Source organism: Ptychodera flava, chromosome 19, assembly GCF_041260155.1.
Source record: "Ptychodera flava strain L36383 chromosome 19, AS_Pfla_20210202, whole genome shotgun sequence".
Classification (NCBI taxonomy): domain Eukaryota; kingdom Metazoa; phylum Hemichordata; class Enteropneusta; family Ptychoderidae; genus Ptychodera; species Ptychodera flava.
The window spans coordinates 25,650,455-25,672,334 of NC_091946.1; the positions used below are offsets into that span (position 1 = coordinate 25,650,455).

Below are 21,880 nucleotides of genomic sequence, written 5' to 3' on the forward strand. Positions count from 1 at the left end.
TCACTGAAATGTGTTGTTTTTTTTACTGGGGGGGGGGGGGGGGAACTCAGCAGTTAGAGTGGTAAAGTATAGTACGTACCTCTATTGTGTTCATGATTTACAGTCTACTGCGCAGACTCCGGTCCGTAGGGGTTGCCACACTCACGTGTCACGTATGTGAAAGAAACGCAGATTTTTACACGTGAAATAATTACATAATTGTTAAATTCACCGTGGAATTGGATCATGCTTGACTTCCGGAAACAACATAGCATTATAATTATTATTATGTATTTGTAACTCATTTCATACTGTTAACCTTACTGACACTCGCGTTATGCAACTTTGTAACGATTCTAACCAAACCTATATATGCCAGTGGATGTCATGATTAATTGCCGCTAAGTATTAAGGCTTGATGTTGTTGCGAATAAAGCGATGATAGATTATAGAAAATACAAGTTGTGAGTTATATTCATTGGTATATTTGTAATTTGCTTATGTGCTGTGTCAAATCACGAGTTTCTGTGTGTAACTTCTCGTATCGGTGGACAAAAATGTACAATCCTGTTGTAATTATGGTTGATAAGTAAAACGAGTGCATGTTAAGGTTAGCATGGTAGCTCAATGATGCATTGAGAATTCAAGAAAGGAACTTGAAGGCATTTAATGCATATGCAACCCTAAAGTAACACACCTTTAGTTACCTTTAGTTTTTCCATGGATGTACAAAAATCTATTTTTGTACACCCATGGTTTTGCTAACATTCAATTCATCTGCTAGTATAGGACCATAATCGTTCCCGAGATTTGTTAGTAAGCTTATAATTGCCGAATAGTTGGCATACTTCAAAATATGTCTCCTTTCATGCTGACTTCCACGTTAATCTCTATACAATATATACTGGAGAGAGTTGAGAACACAGTCTTCCAGGTGCAGCCAACGGAGCTATTCATCGAAAAAGCTATTCCAGGAGCGATTTTTGAGGGCAGGGGAAATTTTAATTTTGCTAGGGCAGGGAACATGTTTTTAGGTGGTAGGGGGGCAAATTTTAGTTTTTATGTAGGGCAGGGCGGATATCGGTTGATTGTCCTGGGGACAGGGCTTGGCGAAAAACTTTTGAGGGGAATTGTTTCCAGGGCAGGGGAAATTGGCAAGTTTTTTTTCGCCACAGGGCGAGGGAGCTTCAAAAATTCACAGTGGGGAGGGGAAACAGGCAAAATAAGTGGGGAGTGGGTAAAAATGAAGTTTGAGTGTGGGAGGGTAAGTCGAAAAATTTCTGTGGGAGGGCAAATTATGAACAGCTAATTAATTACCCTCTTGACTTAAAATTAGTCAGTTCACATTATTTGTCATGCACAATATATCTTATCATAGTAAGGACCTTTTTAGAAGTGCATTGTTCGTTGGCTGCACCTGAGTCTTCGGGCGAATCTGTTCCACTGGAACACATTTTTGACATGCACACTGAGATATTTGTTAAAAAATCCCAAATCCAGCCGACAAAATTAAGATGCAGATTGAAACGTTACAAGTTTACTGGCTAGAAGGCTCGGTTGAATGGTGTTAAGTCCTGACAGAAAAGTCAACAAATAAGATACGTGCATGCATTTTGTTACCTTCCAGATGTTTGTAAACGAAATTCAATAAGTACGAGTGGCTGCCTCAACTCCCCAGCCCACCCTATATGCAAACTGTAGAGGGTCTAATAAATGATGTGTTTGGTCCATGATGAGTTTTTTCAAATGTTTTCATCGCCAGAGAAGTGGGGTTCAGTGGCCTAAAATCATTGAGTACTTTCGGGACATTTTTCGTTGCAACAGGAACAGTAAAAGCTTGCTTCCAAGCAGAGCTTTGAATTTTATTGGAGGTTGAGGGAGGGGTGATGGAATTTATCGCACAGCTACCCCGTGTAAAACTCAACACATGACCACTGATATTATCTGGGGCCGGGGATTTTTCTTATTTTTGGTGCCGCTTAAAGACTTAAAAACACTCCTGGTCGATCAATACACTTTGGTTTGTGATGACGTTTTCTCTGATGTTTCGCTGTTCATTAGAAAAATCATGGACATCAAATCTAGAATGAATTGAAATTGTTGGCGAATTCGTGATCACTATACCTGATGTTACCACTTGTACTGTACCTCGAACCAACCATAGGTTTTACGCATTTCCATGCTGGAGCGATCAACCCTGAACTCAAATTACGCTCCATTTTTCTCTGTAAACGTATTTGCTGTTCTTATTTACCCTCTCACTTCCCGGTTGGTGTCAATTATATTTCATCATGTTGCCCTCCTGAAAAACTATTGTATTCTTGTTGAAGACTAACTTTAACGATTTTGGAGCGCGGCGGCCCATTTAATTTCTGTAGGGGTGGGGAGGGGGCTGGAGGATTTTCGAAAAAAAAATTGTTGCCGGCCAAATGCTAGAAAAAATGTCTCTGCAGAAGGGAAGGAAAAAAATTGCTTCTAGGAAGGCTGCAAAAATTTGCTGTGATGCACCCTTGGGTGGTAGACCAGCATTTATAGTGGTTTCTGGAGCTGCCGCCTACGGCGGCATTTTGAACAAGAATCTTTGAATTCAGAGTTATATTGTATTCGGAGCTGCCGCCTACGGCGGCATTTTTGAATGGATATCTATAGAAGCAGAAACCTCTTCTCAGTAGAATGAATCACGGTCACTGTGTGTTGATTGACCGTACATGAATGTGTACTTGTTTCTGCGGCAGCACTCCCCGACTGCACTGCGTTATCCAAATGCAATGCTGCCAGTGTTAGAATGAACATGAGAATGTTCGTCAAGTCTACAAAAGATATTTAAGTCAATAAACAAATAAATCTCATTATAAAGTGGTAACACTTTATTAATAGATATATGTTTATTTAAATTTAACATTTTGTCTCTAATTTTACAAGAAAACAATGCTGTATGCCATCTGATCAGATATTTCATGAAGAAAAGAATATTAATCTGCCATTCAGATCTCAGTAAATATGTATGATTTGTTATATGCATTGGGTGTGTAATTGCTTTGAAGTCTTCATTCGCATTTGTTGATGTTGCCTTGGTAGTGTACTTTAAACAATGATTTGAAATGTAAAGGATAAGCTTTGTAAACTTGCTGATAGGATCAATATATATTACCGTATTTAAATAAATCCTTCGTAAAAAGTATAAAAGAATAAATGAACTATTAACTGTGTGTATGTGTGATGTGCATGTGTGAAGACATGGATATTTCCACATAATTAAATGTTGAATGCTTTTTTATTTGGAATAAAAAATCGCTTTGACTCTACTAGTAAAAACATGCTTTGAAGCAACCTCTTGAAAGAAATTTACTGCCAGGATGGGTAAAAAAATTGTCGCCATACCCATTCCCCCCCCCCCCCCACCCCGACTCCCGAAATCCAATAGGCCACCCCTTTGGCTACTTGCCCATGGCTTGTTATGTTCATAATTATATAAAGTCATTAATCATTAGCACTTAAAAAACTTTGGCGGTGACTAATGATTATGGCCCAGTGAAAAAACATGAAAGGAGAACACATTGTGCGAGAGTCGGGACTTGCTTCCAAAGCACAAGGCGGCAGCCAAATTTGGTCGCATTCAGTCACCACAACAATTTTTAGCACCCTTCATTGAAACCTTTTTTCGCGACACTGCTAGATACATATTTGGCCAACAACATTGCATTTTATAATATGCTAGGTACATATTCGGCCAACAACATTGCATTTATAGTGTTCGGCCTTGGCACAATGTTGTAAGGCCGGCTCGGCCCATTGAATAATAGGCACTCCCGAGGTGATGAACATTAAGCACCAACGTTCATAAGGAGATACCTAGGGGCTCTCATTTTTAGCCGTAAAGTGGTGAGGCAGCGGAAACGTTTATTTTAGTTACTGTAGAATTGAATGATCCTCTTATTGTCTTATGGTTTTTTTGCATACTTTCTAGGTAAATTTCATTAACTTTGCTATTAAAATATATTCTAAGTTGCTTTTACATCTGCAAAACAAGATTGACTGTACTCACAAGATCTGCCGCAAAAGGGTATGTATTGCGCAGACTCAGTACGGGCGCCGGTAAGAGTTTACGAAACGTGCGACGTGCGTGGTTAGAGTAAGATCATCGCTCCACGGATTTTACGGCGTTTCTTATCGCCATTAGTGAAAATGAGCGTTTTTAATAAGTTATCGACGCTGGCTGCCAGTCACAATGGACTCGTAAGATTTCATGGGAAACGCGTAAGTATTTCCCGGTCAATATTTCACCGTACGCATGTTGGTCCGTGGATTTTATGAACCTTCAACTGCACCAGCGACTGCAGTAAACTCGGTAATATCAAGGACGTAACGAACCACAAGATGCCCATCCGAATGACCAATTAGAGAATGATGCTTGCAAACTACTGATTAGATTGTTCTTGTGATCAGCTCGTATAAGTCATAGGTAGTCTTCCATCATTTGAACCAAGACCCCTGTGGTTGGTGTAGTCAGTCTCACCGCACCACAACTCAGTGGGGCTAGTAGCCCCGATCCGTAGCTAACACTTTTTCGTAGCAGTCAGTCAGGTAATTACAGTCATTATTACTCTCCCTTGCAGATGATACCTTGTATGTGTAATTACTACTCCAGCCAGCAGGGGCAATTTGGCAAAGTACAGGTATGTTAACAAATCCGTCATTACTCACATGCACGTGGTGCTTACATCAAGAATTTGACACTGGCTTCAGCAATGACATTGCGAAAGACATTCTTTCCTCTCAATGCCACACAAAATGTATGAGTGTAATTTTATTATCTCAAGACGTGAAATATATGTAACTGAGCATTGGTGTCAGATTTTTGAAAAAAAAAAAACCTGTCTCCACACATATTTCTTGTTGCTTCCACAGAAAGATGTTGAAAAGATCCGGAATATTGGAATTTCAGCTCACATTGATTCCGGAAAAACTACCCTCACAGAAAGAGTATTATTCTACACAGGCAGGATAGCCAAAATGCACGAGGTATGTACAACGTAGGGCCATTGATCAAGCGAAGAAACTGTCTTCAATCGTGTCCTGCACTTTTTATTTGGTGCACAAAGAAAAGGGAGCAAAATTTGTAAAATCATATATAATGTTGTGCTGATTAGAAACATGTTGATAAACCACCTTGAGGAACATTTTTGTACTAGAATTATCACCGTTACCTTTTCCCTGCCAGACAGTATCACTTCCCCACCTGCCAGGTCAGTAAAAAGCAGCATGTAGCCAAAACCGTATGTATTTTCAGCCACTTTGTTTGCTTTGTTATAGCAGTTTCAGTCAGTAAAAATCATTTGATCAGTATCGTTTTTTCAGGGACCTTCAAATGTTCAATCTTTTGTTAAAATGCTACATATGGGACATGTCATGCGTCGCTAGATTTATCTACATGTAAGTTGACCTGATGGTGAAATATGAACGTGTCAGGATAAGGGTTATGCTTTGCCTCTGTTCCTATGTTATAGGTGAGGGGGAAAGACAAAGTTGGAGCAACAATGGACTTCATGGAACTTGAAAGAGAGCGAGGAATAACAATCCAGTCTGCAGCAACATACACAGAGTGGAAAGATGTGAACATAAATATCATTGATACCCCTGGTAAATGATCACCAATGATTTCATATCACTTACTACTGATAGTATTCACTTTTATTCTCATTTTAGTTGGGATTTCTATAAGTTATGTTTTGTATCAAACATATACCAACAGAAATGTTGACATATTTGCAGACAATTATGCAATGTATGTAAAAGTATTGGCAGTTGTTTCATGTTTCGTTTTCATCTTTTAGCTAAACTGTTTTTTTGGTTCAAATCAGTCAAACTTTTAAGTAAAGTCAAACTTTTAAGTAAAAGTTTTGATTGTGAACTATCTTTTCTAGGTTCATGAGTCACGATCAAGGCAAAATGATGAAACACCAGTACAGCATAACTTGTCCTACATTTTGCCCTCACACACTGTGCTTTCATGACCAATTGAAGCTTCTTAAACACTTATTGGATCTAGGAACTGATTTGACTTGCAAAGACATAGGTCGTCATAGTTATTTTTACTTGGTTGACTTGATGGCATGTACCAAGGAGGTTCACTTTTGTATCTTGGTCGTGCATTTTTCACCCCATTTTACTGTATATTGTTCCATCAGCCCAATTGCAATCAATGGGGATATACCAATGTCTGTTGGTGAAAAGGTTTGACCTGTTCACCCCTTATTCCCTGTAAACATGACCACACTCACCATTGATAACAATAGGTTTGGGCCAAATCATGATGGTGAAAGGGTTAAATTTTATTCATTTGGGGTAATGATAATTAATATTTCTCTTCAGGTCATGTGGACTTCACTGTTGAAGTGGAGAGAGCTCTCCGTGTTCTGGATGGAGCTGTGTTGGTTCTGTGTGCGGTGGGCGGAGTACAGAGTCAGACCCTGACAGTGAACAGACAGATGAAGAGATACAATGTTCCGTGTTTAGCATTCATAAACAAATTAGACAGGTGAGAATGAGTAGATCACTAAACTTACTACAGTTGGTGATGAGTACAATTGGTAAATCTACTCTCATAATTTTTAAGGTAATTGAGAATGAAATCATATCCAGTCATTGTACTCCATGATTTCATCTCAGAACTTCCTCTTTACAATCTAATGTTCTTATTGGTACATGGAGTATTTTTTTGATTGCTAAAAGATGCCTTTGTATCAATGTGTGATCTTGAATTTGTATTGGTATGAAACAAGCATGTTAAATGTATTTTCCCTTCCATGTTTGTTGTATTCAAAAAGGGTAGGGGAGGAGAGCATTGTGTAGCCCCTCTGAAACTTGCAAGTTACTGTCATGACGAACCTGTCATACTGTGACTACACTGAGATTACATATACTGTTATATGCATACATGTATCTGCCTCTCTGTGGTTTGTATGTTATTATCAAGCTGCAGTGATGGTTGACCATCAGAAACACATATGTTTGTAATTCATATTCCAAGGTTTTTCAATTTTTCCTAATTCATGTGAAAACTAAACCATACTGCTTGTTTGATCTTTCATAGATCAGTGGTCAACTCTTGCTGTGTCTTGATTCCTTATCTTTTTATACACTACAATGACAAACAGATCACTTTGTGTTTTCCCATTAACAAAGTCTATGCCAATCTTTATATTTTTTGTTTTTGCGTCATCAGACTTGGTGCCAATCCACACAGAGTTCTCTCACAGATGAGAGCCAAGCTCAACCACAATGCCGCATTCCTTCAATTACCCATCGGTCTTGAAAACAACTGCCAGGGAGTAGTAGATCTCGTGAAAGGCTGTGCTGTCTATTTTGATGGTGATTATGGGTAAGTTTGCGTTTGTATTTGTCAGTGTTGTTTATTTATTTGCTGCTGTATCAACCCTTTATGTTGTTTTTTTTTCACAAATCACCTCTCTATTTTTTCCTTTGTAACCGATCTGAACAACAGTATTTAGAACATAATTTTGAATTCTACTTATTATTTATGAGACAAAAGTAAGTGCTCATATTTCGTTGAAGAATGACAAAATAGCTATGATAATTTTTGTACTATTTATCAATGTTGATTCTCATCTGTCCCTCAACATTACATTTTCAATTGATTTTTACTGTAATAAGTTGAAATTTCATGTGGAAAATGACAGTGTAAATATTGTCAATTGCTCCATGTACCGGTACAATGTAGTAACATAAGAATTCAAATTTAATAACTTAAAAAATTTCAGAAATTTTCAGACACAAAAGTGATGTGTTCTCAGTACTTCTTCATCCATTACTGCCTTGAGCGATCTTACCTCTTTTGTCAACAAGTATTGAAATTTGAAAAGGCAGGCCCCAGGAGGATGTGAAGAGTGTGTATATATTGAATATTGATAACTTATCGATAATAGTCTAAAATACTTGTTTAAGATATATGTAGGTTTGTCCTTACACCCCTAAACATTGGAGCCCTGATGATGCTTAATGTGTCTTTATGTGTTTATTTTCAGTATCAACATCAGAGAGGATGAAATCCCAAAAGACATGCGCAGTGAAGCTGAAGACAAACGTCAGGAACTTATAGGTATGAAGTAACATTGAGTTTACATAGTGTAGTATTAAAAGAACAGAAAAAAAAATAACAAACTTCCCAGAAGTTTTCAGAAGTTGCAACTCATTTGCATATAATGAGATAGTTTTGTCTCATGTGGCAAACCTTTCATGTAGTGTATGAATTGCCTGTACCGTAGATATGTCTTGCAAATTAGCAAAAACATTAAGGTGAAGTACTACGAATTACGTCAAAATTAAGTTGTGGTGTCATTTTCTTGAAACTTTGCACAAATATTCTTGGAAGTTGTGCAAGTGCAAAAATAAAATAAAAAATGGGGGTCACCACGCTCGTTTCCATGGAAACTGACGTTAAAATGGCGTCGTTAGAAATAAATAAAAGTGATATAATTCACTGAAACTAAAAAAACAATTATAAAAAAGCTTAGCAAATGAGTTAATTTTAATAAATACCAAGACTTAAGATCTATGTCTATCGAATGTATAGTTTTCATGATGTTTGTAAAGAAATTTTTACATAAGTATCGATTACAAAATGACGATATCGAAATTATATCACTACATAATTTTCGAACTTTCTTCCCGTCGCTTTGAATGGTGTCATTTGACAAACTTGGCGAATAAAATCCTGACATAATACTATTTAGTTTACACTTTTAATAAAAGGGTGTCACCACGCTACTTTTTATAATATCTCCAGGTGAATGGGTAATATGCGCCATGTAAATGGGAGAGAAATGTTAATTTTTCGCTCATATTGAATAAAAACCAGCTTCCTAGGGGGTCAAAATATGACAAGTTTATAGGTCACATGTATTTCTAAGAGACTGGGTCAAAAAATAAGGTAAAAGCGCAATTTCAACAATGACAGGTGATGTTAAATACATGCACTACAAAGTAACCCATTTGCGACAGGCTGGAGTTAAATCTGCGCAGAAACGTTCTAAAGCGTGTGCGTGTCCGAATTCGTCGCCCTTTACCTTAACACATGTACCTATATTAAACCTGTACAATGTGATGTCAAGGGTGAACTGTTCCACTGAAAAATCAGATTTAATAAATATAACTATCACTCAGGTTTATTTGATACCTTTTTATTATCCTTCGAGGCACAGATATTGCAGTTCAGTCCCAGCACTTGTGTAATCTTTTTCTAAAGGCCCTAGTCACAGTAAAATCTTTACTGCATTTGACTTTAATTTCAAATTTACCAGTTTTGCTCTGTTACATTTTATGGAAAATGGACTGAATTTCCTCAGAATCTGTCTATTTCAGAGGCTGTTTCTAATGCTGATGAAGAGTTAGGCGAGATGTTCCTTGAAGAACTCAAACCATCGGAACAACAGATAAAGGTGATCATCAGCTGTATATTTCCATACACAGTTTTTATGTAAATAACATTGGGTCTTATTGGCAGCATGTAAAATACTTACAACATTTCAACCTGGTTGCTTAGTTTTACTCTCTCATGAAACTACTATAATTTTTAGAAGTTTTTTCATTCAGAAAACAGATCCACATTCGATGTTTAGTTTGCAAGTGCTGTGTGTGTGACAAACTTTGTTCATTTAGATATTTTTCACACATGATTCTCACTTACAAATTGACTGTTTATTCTAATGACGTCCATGTACAGACATTGCTATAGTTTTTACGTACCGGTATTTTCACATTATATACTTGTGTCTCAATGGAAATACAAGTTTGAAACTTGAACATTTGTGCCCTTTCTTTTTCACAACTTTGGTTAGGATGCCATCCGTAGGTCAACGATCAAGAGGACATTCACCCCAGTGATGATGGGCACAGCCCTGAAGAACAGAGGTGTCCAACCCATGTTGGATGCAGTAATTGAGTACCTACCCAATCCAACACAAGTAAAGAACTTTGCCATGCTTGCCGATGATGAAAGGTACGTAGGCATTTGGAAACCATGCATGAATTCTGCCACACCATTGAATCACTAAACCTTTATGAAAATTGTGGGTCACCCTTCAGAAACATTCAGTTAGTCCTTTTGAACTTGAAACTGGTGTCTGTTGTTAAAGCTTGAATATCTCCAGGTTTGGATGATATGTGTGAAAACCAAGTCAAAAGTGTATTGCAAATAACTTAATTGGTAATCCCAGGATCAATTTTAACATTTACACTAATTTTGTCTGCTTGCTGAGTATTTGATTGTTTCTTTGCTAACAGAAGGAAGTTTATTTTGCATACTATTATGAATAAATGAGCTCCATAGGAGACTGTGTGTACAGTTGTAAGCATTGCTATTTTTCCGAGGATTTACGAGTGAAGTTATTATGCTCTACGCTTTGGACATAAATCTCCAAATGTGTCATTTTAACATGTGGAGACATTATGGCTGTAAATTGAAACTCATCACAAGCAGGAGCCTTTAACACAAACATTATAAACTTATTAAACTGAGTCAAAAGCAATCTGAAGAAAAAATACCATTTCAAGACAGACATCATGAAAATCTTGCATTTGTTTCATCTGCAAGTGTTTGGTAGTCTCTTTAAGGCTTTCTTTGACAGCATTCTTGAAACAGAATTTATCAGGGAACAGAAAGATATGCTCCGCATCTTGTTGGAAGTGGTGCTGATGCTAAGAATACTGATGAAATCTTTGAGCACTGCAAGTAGATTCAAAGTGATTAAAAATATCAGTAGGAAAAGTCAAACTCAACAAGGTGAGAGAGTATACACAACGTGGAGAATGCTCATCCTGTGGAGAGAGGTTTCATATCAGCAAGCCATTACTTCATGGTCATTCTGCGTTCTTTTCTCTGTATTTCAGTGAGAACAAAATTTGGATGAATCCGGAAAGAACAAATGAGCATCCGTTTGTTGGGTTAGCTTTCAAACTCGAGGTGAGAACCACATACATCTCAACTAATGCCCACTACTGCAAATTGTCTGTATCACTCACCCATTTCTTGACACCCTTGAAAACATTGAATGAATATTCAAAAATTTTTTTTCAACATGATTATCGTATTTTTAAGTTTGTGGGGGATAGACTTCAATGGGGAAGCACTGGACTTACAGTTTTTAGTATGAAACTGTGTAATGTACTAGCATGACACTCCATTTTATGTATAACACATGTTATTTTTATCCTCCCCTGGTAGGCTGGGAGGTTTGGACAGTTGACCTATGTGCGTGTTTACCAGGGAACTTTGAAGAGGGGAGACAGTATGTACAATGCAAGGACAGGCAGGAGAGTCAGGGTGCCGAGACTTGTGAGAATGCACTCAAACAATATGGAGGTGAGTATCCAACAGCGCCAACTAGTGTTGATAAATGCAGATTCTTCTGTTATTGTGACTGCCATACAGTGAAATGCAATTTATAAATGTATATGTAGCTCTGTGACTCACAGTATCCATTCATCTTTTTAAATGTGCTTTTTATTGTGAAAAAAGACATATTTATGATCATTTTTACTAAAAGCTTCAATGTATAATTACCAATAAACTAAATAAAATAGTAAGGGACTTTTCCCAATCTTAAAAGGAAGTTTATAACTTCATTTAAGATTGGGTAAAGTCTAAAGTTAAATATGACAAAATTTTATGATACATTTAAGCTGTATATACATGTAGCAGCCAACCTATGGACTCGAATAGCCACCGTATATGGATGTGGCATTTTGTTCATAGATTGAAAATTTTATTAACCTGGCTTATTAACTCCTTTGGCAACAACCCTTTTTTTCAAAAACACATAGATGTATACATATACATTGCTCTACGGCAAATTGAGACAAACAGTTGATTTATACATTCCTGTATTTTTCATATGTCTCATTCAAACAAAGGATATTGTGTCACACATGTCATCAAACATCTTTCATTTTTCATGTCCTGTTATGTTGCTGCCAAACATTCCGCAATACCAGAATTTTTTCAACCATAGAATGATACCAGTGTTGACTCTCAGCCAAGTTCACTTGTATTATGACTGAACATCTACCCCTGCCACGCATGAACTGGGAAGCAGAAATATTCCCCAATAGCCATCACTAATAGAACTTCCTGTGAATCGCATACTTGAACTACAAAATTTTTGTCGAAATACTGTAAAGCATGAATCTGTCCACACCCGTGTTGTAACCACATTCCTTGTCATCTTCCTCCAGGATGTCAGTGAAGTCTTTGCAGGAGATATCTGTGCCCTCTTTGGCGTTGACTGTTACAGCGGAGACACATTCGTCTCAAATCAGAAGCATTTACTCTCAATGGTAAGGCAGAACATAGAGAATTGTCATCTTTTATGAAAATGTGAACTTATTTGAAAAGTTTGAAATAAGAAAGTCTGATGTCATATAAGGATTATTATATCATACCAGTATATTGATGTTGCAAATACAGCGATCTGATTGGTCGAGACGCGAAAAGAACCGTGGTATATTGGCGATATACCACGGCTGGCATGTGCGCTAGCTCTCAGCTTGAGGAAAATTCTTTTTATGACGTTCCACGCCAGAATTTCAATATACTGTTATGATATAATAGCAATAAATCACACCCAGTGACGGTATACCACTCGATTTTGACCAGTTCACTTCATATATGCACTTGCTAACGCTCGTGCATATATGTCATGAACTGGTCAAAATCTCGTGGTATACCATCGCTGGGTGTGCTTTATTGCTTAATTATATTATAGCTTTGTCAATACTGGTACCAGTGAATATTGTGACGTCGTCCCCCAGATTATTACTGATAATGTATCTGATTATCCAGCATTGATCTACAAATTCACTAGCATCACCAAAACTCATAAATACATATATACATGTAGTACCCCATCCCGACCCATAACGAAATCAAACAAACTTTGCACTCCATGATGTACTCTGCTACGGCTCATACATTATGTCATGCAAAATTGTTTTTAGCTCATATTTGGTTTTATATATAAATACCAAAAAGAGCTTATATGATGAGTCTAAATGTCTGTATATTTGTGGGTATGTGCGGATGTATGTCCGTCACACACAAAGGCTCCCATACCGCCAAAGCTACTGTCTCAGTATTTGGTGTACAGGTAGATGAAGGGGTTGAGATGTGAATTTGTTCAAAGAACACATCAGTGTCAAAAATGTGCAAATGAGGTAAGAAAAAGCGAAATTCTGAAACAGGCTTGAAACAGGCTTACTCCACTGACTTGAGTCATTTCCTGTCATTGTCATTGAACTGTTACATATTAACAGACCTGCTCAAACCATAGACAGTAGAGGGGAGGAAGACCGTCAGTAGAGGGGAGGAAGACCGTCTATGGTCAAACTAAGGCAGTAAGGGGGCTAGCTGCCTTTCTGCTATGCATGTTGCTAAATTTGACCTCCAGTACCTAAAGTTTCAGACCTTAATTACCTTTGTCATTCTTGTTTTTCTGGTTTAAATATTTCTTGTTGTTTTTCTGGTTGTACTGTGCAGAAATCATTGTCATAACATCAACGTAGAATTTTCCTGCACTGAACAGATAGAAACAACATTTATTGTTGATCTTTGGTACCCATACTGGTATGTACCAATTCTGATCAAATTTGAGCGACACCGTATAATTGCGGTATTTTTTGTCCATTATAGGCTGCAGGGGATTCATGGTAGCTTAATCCTTTAAAAATTTTCTTTGTTTTAATTTTTCTGTAGGAATCGATGTATGTTCCAGACCCAGTTATTTCATTGTCCATGAGACCAGAGAAGAAGGTAGGGGAGAACGTAACAACATAATTATCATTGTACTGTGTAAGGCCATTGGGCCAAAATCTTGTAAAGAAAGTATTACCTAGGGAGCCTTAAGGAACAATGAATGTAAACATGCACCGCAGTGAAATGATGAAATGTAAGATGGGTCATCCTTATGAGAGTGTCCTTCGATGGGTTTATAGTGCATGGTCAAGGGTCGAAAGTTAGTCAGCCCACAGAATCCCTTGGTAGAGGGACTGTTGTCAGACCTTCAACATGTTATTTCAACGCAATACACTGTACTGTCTCAATTTTCACTTCCACAGCAAGACTCTGATAACTTTGGCAAGGCAATCGGAAGATTCACCAAAGAAGATCCAACGTTTAAAGTTTACTTTGACACCGAGAGCAGAGAGGTAAGAGCTAGACACATTTCAAAAAGTCAATTTCTATTTTATATTTTTGGTAGGGTACCAAAATGAAATGGATGACAAAGTTAATGAGTACTTTGCAATTTTTCCTTGCAATGTTCTTCAGTATATTCTACTTGTGTGGAATCTGTCTTAACAAGCTCAATTGTGGGTGTTTTAACATGCTTTGGGGACTAGTACATGAAACTGTAGTTTACATGAAAAACAAAAAATAGTGAAAATTTATCAAAGGTTACAGCCTCTGGTCCGTTAACTAGAACATTCGAACTGATGTTAGAATTACACTGTGTCTGCTATCCATCTGATATCGCTGTGAGCTCCTTCCAACAGTCTCCTTATATATTCAGCAGGGATTTCCTGCTACCCAGGACCATCTCCCAATTTTAGACCTGTAGTATTTTTTTTACATAACCGTATTGAAGACTTGGCCGTATTCTTACTTAATCCTATTTCCATTACAGACCATCGTCTCAGGAATGGGGGAACTTCATCTGGAGATTTACGCCCAGAGAATGAAGAGTGAATATAACTGTCCAGTGATTACCGGCAAACCCAAAGTGGCCTTCAGGGAAACCCTGGTCAGGCCAACAGAGTAGGTCAAACATCTGTCGTTTCTGCTTCTGTTCATCCTGTCAATTACCAGAGTCAGCTTCTTTCCGCATTTATAAAGAAACATTTAGTGTTCTCAGACACATCAGTGGAAATGTGCGAAGTGTTATGGTGCCTTCATTTCCTAATGTGAACTGTTTGCAGGTTTGAATACACTCACAAGAAACAGACAGGAGGTGCTGGCCAGTATGCCAAAGTTAACGGTGTTCTGGAGGTAAGACTAATTCAGAATGATTGACAGGATCATTAACAGAGTGATAAAGGAGCGCAACTTTTATTAGAATATCAGTGTTTTCTCCAGGTTTCTCTTGTGAAGGGGCAGGGGGATTTGGTTCTGTTTGAGGGGGACCATGATAAATTATGCAAATTTAAGTCATGTAAGTGAAGGGTTTTCAATGTATGAGCAAATTTAGGTTACAGCACAGATCAAAAATCAGATTAAAGAACAATCTCCACTTTCAGAAACTCAGACAAATCTTTCACATTTAATTCCTATGTACTCAAATACAATTGTGTAATCTTGAAGCACACTCAAGTTGATACTCTTTGAGCTTGAGGACATCATTCTACAGATTGGAAGCTAGTTTTGTTATTTACACTGGCTAGGCTCTAGTAGGCAGAGAGTGGGTTAATCAACATGTGATGTCAAATCTCATACAGTGATCATACTGCTGAATGTAACTATCAATACTCTGTGTATATCAATATCTCAAGATCTCATTGTAGAGGGGGACATGCATGTTTACGTTTATTTTAAGGGGCATTTGGTTTAAATAAGGGGATTCACGCAAGTGCACAATCTGGAAAAAACACTGATATATTATGCAAAATAGGCATTGTTATGGAAATCAATCATCTGTCACAACTACTTTGAAACACGTCTTTATAGCTAGCATCTTTTTTAGCTAATTTTCCTAAGTGTTTAAATTCACTAATTTAAGATTCCACTAATTTACACTTTTTCACATACTTACTATGGTCACGATGTCATCTCAGCTAAATTAAAAACCAGCTGATTGCAATGAAAATCCAAAATTGCTAAAATAGCATACCGTACATCTAATTCAATGTGTTTTACAGCATGGAAGATATTATTAATTTATATTTTTAAAAAAAGGTGTAGTTTTTGTATTATAAAAGGTTAACATTACAAGTATACAATATTTAAACAGGGGGAGGCACTTCCAAAGCTGAACAATGGATTACATGTATAAACTGTACTCTAACAGCATTTTTGATATGGAGCAAGGATTATAGAAATTCATACATTAATTTTAGATACTTGGAAACCACAGTGAGCAAACATGGGATTTCTGTACCATGCAATTTAAGCCTGTGTTTATTTGCTTGTTAGTCTAACAAGACTCTACCTTTTAAAAGAAAAAAATCAACAGCGCGTTGAGAAGAGAGTGTGTATCAACTGACACACCTGCAGGAATTTCAAGTATTTTTCACAGCCTATGAAAGTATTATAACAGGTTCATGAACTTTTGCTTGTGCAATTTTTTTCTCAGCCTCTGGATCCAGAATCCTTCACCAAACTGGAGTTTGAGGACATGACAGTTGGCACCAATGTCCCGAAACAGTTCGTGCCCGCTGTCGAGAAGGGTTTCTTGGAGGGTTGTGAGAAGGGTCACATGATTGGTCAGAAGATAACGGGAATCAGGATGAAGCTGGTTGATGGCGCCCACCACGCCGTTGACTCCAGTGAATTCGCCTTCAAGTTGGCTGGAACGTACGCTTTACAGCAAAGTAAGTACAGATGATGTGCTGTCTGTATGAACATCAACACATTTTCAAAGACATTTAGATTAGATGAATTGGTCATGACGGCATGTGAGATGACATCCAACCAGGAACAGAAAAGGAGAAACAGCCCAATTGCTGCTGGGAAATAAAAAAATATATAATACCAGGCACAGTTGCATTTTGCAAAGGCAATCTGATATTACGTCAACATTCAAAATCTGCACTTTTCTTATTAAAACTGAAGCGTGAAAAAATCCTCACCTACTGTCACCATATTGCTGCAGCACATTGCAAAGACGTGTTAGATTGGGGATGCGAATAATTGATTATTTTATGTGCAAAGAGAGTGCTGTGTCAGACGCTAGCCTAAGCAAATTTTTCCTCTTTATCAACCCTGTGCCACTTTGAAACCCTAAATGTTGTCGCAAATGTTGTGAATGATTTCGGTGTTTTTATGTTTGTTTGTATATATCACAAAAAAAAACTACCTGAAAACATAGAGTGGGAAATCACAAAATGTTTAACCTTTTACTGGCTTACCGGGTAGCGTTAGGATCGCTTCATTTTGTGGGATAGGTACATTTAGGTTAGACCCACAGAAAGCATACATGTAGTAAAGATTTGTAGATTCAAGAGCCGGTTAATTGTTAAAAATCAATTTAGATAAATAACCCGACTCGTTTTTTTTTGCATTATTTGAAATATCAGGAAAACCTTGTGCATTTAAGACTTAATAATTCTCTTCTCTAAATGTGCAGCAACTTCTTTCTAGGTCAGGCTTCTTTAAAAGCTGACAGTCTCGCGTTTGTCATACAGTACCTGATCAAATGAATAATCGAATCTCATGTTTTAGCCATGAAGAATGCGGAGTGCCAGATCTTGGAGCCCATCATGAATGTGGAAATTACCGCTCCCGAGGAATTCCAAGGAACAATTCTTGCGGGCATCAACCGGAAGAGTGCAGTCATCACAGGCACTGACGGTGCGGAGGGATACTTCACATTGTATTGCGATGTAAGTGAGAGAGCATTCACAGACTATTAGAAACCCAATTTATATTCCTTGACAGAACTTTTTGATAGAGCTGTAGTAAAACATTTGAGTTTTCAGTGGTGAGATTGCTCCAGTAGAACAATATTTTGGTACAAGTGAGTGCTTAAGGTAGTATGTGCCTTTAAAATGAAAGAATTAAACTTTTGCTCAAACTTTCCTCAAGGAATCTTTTAACTATCCTCTTTGAAAGTCATGAATAAAAATTAGGGGGTCATCATGCAAGTTTTGGTACTAGAGAAGCAAATTACCCAAGATTTACCGATATCTGCAGTTTAAAATGGCCGTCACCCCTGTGTTAACTCTATGGAGAAAAATGAAATTTTGATTGTCGAAAAACTAAGATGGTGAAAAGTTTTCTTACACCAAGAGCTTTAAAATGAAACCCCACAAGTGGTAGATCAGAAAAGAATTGTAAAAGTTTGAGAGTTCGAATATCTGTCCCCGAGGCGCATTCTATCTTAATACCAAGGCAAACAAGTCAAATCGCATGAAATCACTTCTGTCCTTTTTCACTCAGGTTCCCCTCAATGAGATGTTTGGTTACGCCACTGAACTGCGATCGCAAACGCAAGGAAAAGGAGAATTCACCATGGAATACTCGCGGTACCAGCCAACCAAAGCAGCCCTGCAGGCAGAACTGGTACACCAGTATCAGCTCGAAACGGGACAAATCAAAGAGAAATCGTCCAAAAAAGCCAGATATTAGCACCTGTAATTATGAAAAATAGTTACAAAAAATTTTAAGATTCCTATTGTAACCAGGTGTTGCTGCAAGTGATCATGCTTTTTCGGAGAAACAGTTCACTTTCAACACCAAAATGTGAAAATTATTTTCAGCAGGATGTATGTTGAGGATTTAGCCAGCAATGCTGCACATTATATTCTCGACCGTTGGTCATACATATGCCCCATTTTTCAAAAAAAATATGATGTAGTTAAAATTTTGTACAGAATAATGAGTTACATCGAAAAATATCGAACCTATTCTTCCCCATGGTTGTGTTGCTTGTCGCACAAAGCACTCAGTCACAGCAAATTTGCATACATCAATCATGGGAAAAGAGTCATGTCAGCAATAGTTACTTGAAGAACGTCAGTCACAGTACCACTGTGTTAGCGGCACATATGTGCTTCGTGTGGCCACCCAAGTGAAAATCAGTGATTTACTGCCACAGGTATAGGTGACAACTTTCCTTAGACCCCTTGTCTACCATAACTAGCCAAATATCCAGCTCCATAATGAATTAATACTTTGAGTGCTGGAAAATTCTGGCAAGACCCTGTACATGTTAACAATTTGTTTGGGATACATGATAACCCTGGCATTCAAGGTGAGAAGGGACCTCCCAAGCTAATTGAAAGTGAACGCACTCCCTAGGATGATGTTGAAATGTAGTATGGCCTCGATAAGCCAAGTATTCAGTTGTGACTAAATCTCAATGCATTTACCCACAACTTCACCTCGTCTTATATTTCTATTTATATATTGCAGAGTGTGCTGTATTTGCAAAAACATTATTTCAGTCAGTGTATTCTTGTTTTGACGAACTTCTTTTTTACTTCTGAATTTCTTTACATCAAACAGAACCAACACATAGGACAATTTTCACAAGAGAGCTGTGCCTCAAACCCACGTTTCTAAAATTATCTGTTCTTACAGAATAACTTTTCAGTACTAAAACCAAATAAAAGGTGTGTGTGTGTGTGTGTGTAAATTGTAATGTGCCTCCGAGTTGATAAACATGGTCAATCAGGATAATATTTTGATCAGCTTTTTGGCTTGCTCTTTAAAAAAAAATGAAATTAAACAAATAAATATTTTTTTAATTGGAAGAAGAAGGTCATGATCAGTTGATTCAAAAGGGAGGTCACATTACCCAAACACAAACGTTCTCTTCATTTCATATAAAGGAAGGATTGTAGCCGTCTGTTTCAGGCAAATCACCATAAGTTCATGTAGAAGATGAGATCTTTTAATTAATCCCTTTCACCCCTATCCCAGTGTGCATAGGTCCACCCAGCCTGTTCAAAAACTCTGAGGGTCTGACTAAAGATGGGTAGATATGGGTTGGGAAGAATGAAATTTAATGCTGGATGCAATAAACAGTCCAATGCAAACTGTCTTGAATGTGTGTTGAAGTCTTGTATGTTTTGAAGATGAATTATTAAACGACTCAGACAATGTTTTCTCAGTGCAGACGACCAGTGTTCATCAATGCTCTTTTATCTTTGTGTTTATGACACAACTTTGTTGTATGTAACTTCCAAACCTGATAAGTTGGTTGTAAGATTTTATTTATTTCAAATTCATAAGGGAATCACGGTAACAATGTAATGTTCCAAGTATATTCATAATAAAAACAAAAGCGAGTGTATTGATATCGTAGCTGTAATGGTTAGTGTAAGAAATACCGATCCATTGTGCATATATGTACTGTATATATGTATTCAGAAACCTGTCAACGTACATGCCACCAACTGTGATGTCTTACATGGTGAGCAGATTACCAAAACAAGCAGAAGTAGAGCTGCATAAAGAATGTACATATGCCCTCAGACAGCTAACTGTAGTAGTTGTCTGAGATATAACTTTAAGTCATGAATACAAATTTTTTATGTAATATGGACTATTGTCGTGTGTATCTTGTACCATCATCCCATACATTTCATCTTCTTAGTTGCATGGCATTCGCTACATTTTTTTTTCGTTTCCGGAAAATCTAGCTATTCTGTCCCAAAGGTCAGATTATTTCGTACAAGCACAGTGTAGTACAGGTCACAAGTAATGCACGAATATTTTCTGGGCAAATACATTGAAATGCAAATATGAAATGTAATCACCCTTCACAAATCACATCCACCATGGAGCAGCCAACAGCTTCAGTTATTGGCTATGATACTTGTAGGTCAGATGTTGTTTACGGAACCAGATGTACAGTGCAGTTTACCCATAGGTTTTTGGCTGCTGTTCTTTGTCACACATGGTGGCTCCCCACCATCTAGGTTTCATGATGTCGCCTTGTTTAATGTGGTTTGGAGTAGCCAAGGGCCTTCTGTTTGATCCATTAGTCAATGAACAGTTTATGATCCGTCATACCTCGTTTGCCACATCATAGCGGGCGATCAACTATTCATATCTTGAAAAGGGGGACGTTCATACTCCTCGATCTCAGCCGTATGACAGTCCGCTTTAGGAATATGTGTAAAGTTACAGGTTGAAGTAAAATTGAAATCATAATAAATATAAGTCTTTGGTCATGACAGTTTTTATTTCCTCGACCCATTAGTATTGAAGGAAATTCTACTGTTCAAAAATACTACCGACTTCCTCATTTTGTAAGTCAATCTATCAAAGTATTTTCGTCTCTGTCAGAGGCAATTTACTCAAGTCAATATGTCGCTTGCAACTCAATGCTACAATTTCTTTTTTGTCTGTCCACGGATTATTGACCTTTAGTACACCATAAGTAGTCGAGGCTACAAGACGGAGTTCTTCTACTTAGACAATCAATACGAATACAGATTTACATGCAACGTTTCCAAGTCAGTGTGGTGGGTATTTTCCGATGGCAGCAAAACGCTGTACCGATTATTTCAAGACTGGATGTGATCTTGACGGACTGCATATTACTTTGAGGGGGCAGGGGTGATCGGAACTGTGTCCGAAGATCATAGAGTACGTATTCATACGACCGATGTAAACACCGTATCCAAGGTGTGTTGGCAATTGATGAAAGTTAAAACCTGTTAAAACGTATTTGCCATAATGTAGATCGTAAACTTTCAATGCTGCAGCTTCGTTGACTTGATGATTCTAGATATCTTGCATGGAAATACATTGTTTGTGTCGACAAGAAAGTCGCACAGGTGCAGTTCTGACGGCCCACTCCCCTTAATTTCTTGTAAATAAAGTTTTCTTTATTCAGGATCCCCTTGCTCCACCTATCCGAGGACTTTTCGCCCGCTAAATTGTTGACTTCACACATTCATGGTCATGGTCAGCATAGCAGTATCTCCATTCATGCTCAATATATTGTTGTGCTATGACTTTTACCCTTATATTTCGCAATACCAGTGTTAAATTTGGGGTTTATATCAGATGCTGTGAGGATGGCTGCTCCGAGCTCGGAGGAAATTTGCCTCAGAGCCCATCTGATAAACAAACTCAGAGGGCTCTCAGATCTGCCCTCTGAGACTGGAGGCTCTCAAAGTCAACTCTGCCACGATCAGAGGGCATTTCTTAGATATGGTATCA

The 21,880-nt window shown here is 37.7% G+C and overlaps 1 protein-coding gene across 1 annotated transcript; it reads left to right on the plus strand.

The window, feature by feature from the left end:
* Nucleotides 1–4,054: 4,054 nt before the first annotated feature.
* LOC139119075 (elongation factor G, mitochondrial-like) lies at nucleotides 4,055–20,250 on the plus strand. The gene is made up of 19 exons (XM_070682700.1): nucleotides 4,055–4,236; nucleotides 4,596–4,655; nucleotides 4,888–5,001; nucleotides 5,487–5,619; nucleotides 6,352–6,517; nucleotides 7,205–7,360; nucleotides 8,025–8,098; nucleotides 9,361–9,437; nucleotides 9,837–9,997; nucleotides 10,888–10,960; nucleotides 11,222–11,359; nucleotides 12,232–12,333; nucleotides 13,748–13,804; nucleotides 14,110–14,199; nucleotides 14,676–14,806; nucleotides 14,968–15,037; nucleotides 16,338–16,575; nucleotides 17,426–17,586; nucleotides 18,143–20,250. The coding sequence occupies exons 1-19, from the start codon at nucleotides 4,165–4,167 to the stop codon at nucleotides 18,329–18,331; spliced, it is 2,262 nt and encodes a 753-aa protein (XP_070538801.1). The 5' UTR covers nucleotides 4,055–4,164; the 3' UTR covers nucleotides 18,332–20,250.
* The last annotated feature ends 1,630 nt before the right edge of the window (nucleotides 20,251–21,880 follow it).